At 46.4% G+C, this 1,490-nt stretch overlaps 1 protein-coding gene across 3 annotated transcripts; it reads left to right on the top strand.

The window, feature by feature from the left end:
* Positions 1-148: 148 nt before the first annotated feature.
* On the top strand, positions 149-1,379 carry LOC109509626 (ubiquitin-conjugating enzyme E2 R2-like). 3 transcript variants are annotated; one of them, XR_002166980.1, is made up of 2 exons: positions 149-757; positions 1,112-1,228. XR_002166980.1 is itself a non-coding variant. In XM_019859455.1 (2 exons), exons 1-2 carry the CDS (start codon positions 527-529, stop codon positions 1,362-1,364), a joined length of 270 nt encoding a protein of 89 aa, XP_019715014.1. In that variant the 5' UTR covers positions 149-526; the 3' UTR covers positions 1,365-1,379. The 3 variants fall into 3 exon arrangements, 1 of the variants encoding a protein (XP_019715014.1); XR_002166981.1 differs by having other exon boundaries at positions 1,115-1,202; XM_019859455.1 differs by having other exon boundaries at positions 149-543; positions 1,112-1,379.
* Positions 1,380-1,490: the final 111 nt, after the last annotated feature.

Consider the following 1,490-nt stretch of genomic DNA (forward strand, 5'->3'; position numbering starts at 1 on the left):
AAAAAAATGAAAATATAATAAAAAACATACTCTATACACACTGAAGAATTACTTAAATTATATCGTCACAGCGAGTTCAGAATACCGTACCGTACGCAACCAGCAAAACGATCCATGTTCTGCTTAGAGTGCGCGCACGCAAGTCACGTTACGGACGTCGATGACGCACCGCAGACACGCGCAATGGTAACCGGAAGCATCGTTGAGAGGAAAATAAAAATCGATCAAAACCCCAGTTGGTCTTGAGGGTAATTTTCACCAGATGTCAATTCTCCGCCGTAGATTCGCATTCGATTGCCCTTAACACTACTGTCGTCGGAAGAAACGGTAGCGTGCAGGAAAAAAACTGCCCCGTTTGACCGAAGTTGCTCGCTAACTGGTTTAGCTGACGTGGGGAGAAGTTGAGACTGCCAGAGAGCAGAGGGACAAACACAAACAAGCTGGGATCAGCTGAGCGCCTGTCCGAACCGAACCAGCGGCGCGGGGACATGTCACGGAGTGCGACTTTGCTCTTCCGAGCCCAAGAATGATCCACGGGACACGGTGACTTCCACTGAAACTAGCTCCATGTAGACTATCAACAGTGGCAACACAAAGAATTTCGGCAGCACCACACGAGGATCAGCCATAAGCAGGAGAAGAACATCCACGGCTCATGTCACCACTGTGTGTCACTTTAGCCAAGCACTACCAATGACTTTGTTGTCCAGTTCTCTGCTGTAACCTCACGAATACATATTACGTTGCAGGAAGACAGGTAAACGCTCCTTTTCTTTACTTGGCTTTTTGTTTGCACCAGGGAATCGAACCCAAGTCCCTAGATAGCTTTTCACAGTACACGACGTTGTACATTGTGAGAAATTCTTGCACATTTTGCCGTCATGTATTTCTTTCCAGTCGCGTGCCATAGCCATATATCTTACATGTCGCAGCACACCCCCCCAAAAATAATCTCACAAAAAGTATTCTTTATATATAATAAATAATGATGTGGTGTGGTGGTCGTTGAAAGATATTTTAAATTGTGGGTGGCGAAGGGGGGAAACAAAACATAAAATAGCCTTAACGTTTTGGTCTTCTCCGGACTTTTCTCTATTCCCACTGGTGTCAGAAGTGGGATGAGCATGGCCCACCAAGCAACCCCTAGTTCTCAGAAGGCCCTGATGATGGAGTTGAAGTCGCTGCAGGAGCAGCCAGTGGAGGGCTTCCGCATCACTCTGGTTCATGAGTCGGATCTCTACAATTGGGAAGTGGCCATCTTTGGGCCCCCGAACACCCTGTATGAGGGAGGCTACTTTAAGGTAGGAAACATTTGTTGCTACAAGTATGGACTAGTTGGTAACATGTCTGACACACGGTCCTGAGTTTTGGGGCTTGATTCTCGGCTCCTCAGTGTGTGGGGTTTGCATATACTGTACTTTGGCTTCCTCACACATTTTGTAAACATGCTTGCAAGGTTAATTGAAAATTCTAAATAGTCCGTAGGTATG

Source organism: Hippocampus comes, unplaced genomic scaffold, assembly GCF_001891065.2.
Source record: "Hippocampus comes isolate QL1 unplaced genomic scaffold, H_comes_QL1_v1.1 C16974812, whole genome shotgun sequence".
NCBI classification, from domain to species: Eukaryota; Metazoa; Chordata; class Actinopteri; order Syngnathiformes; family Syngnathidae; genus Hippocampus; species Hippocampus comes.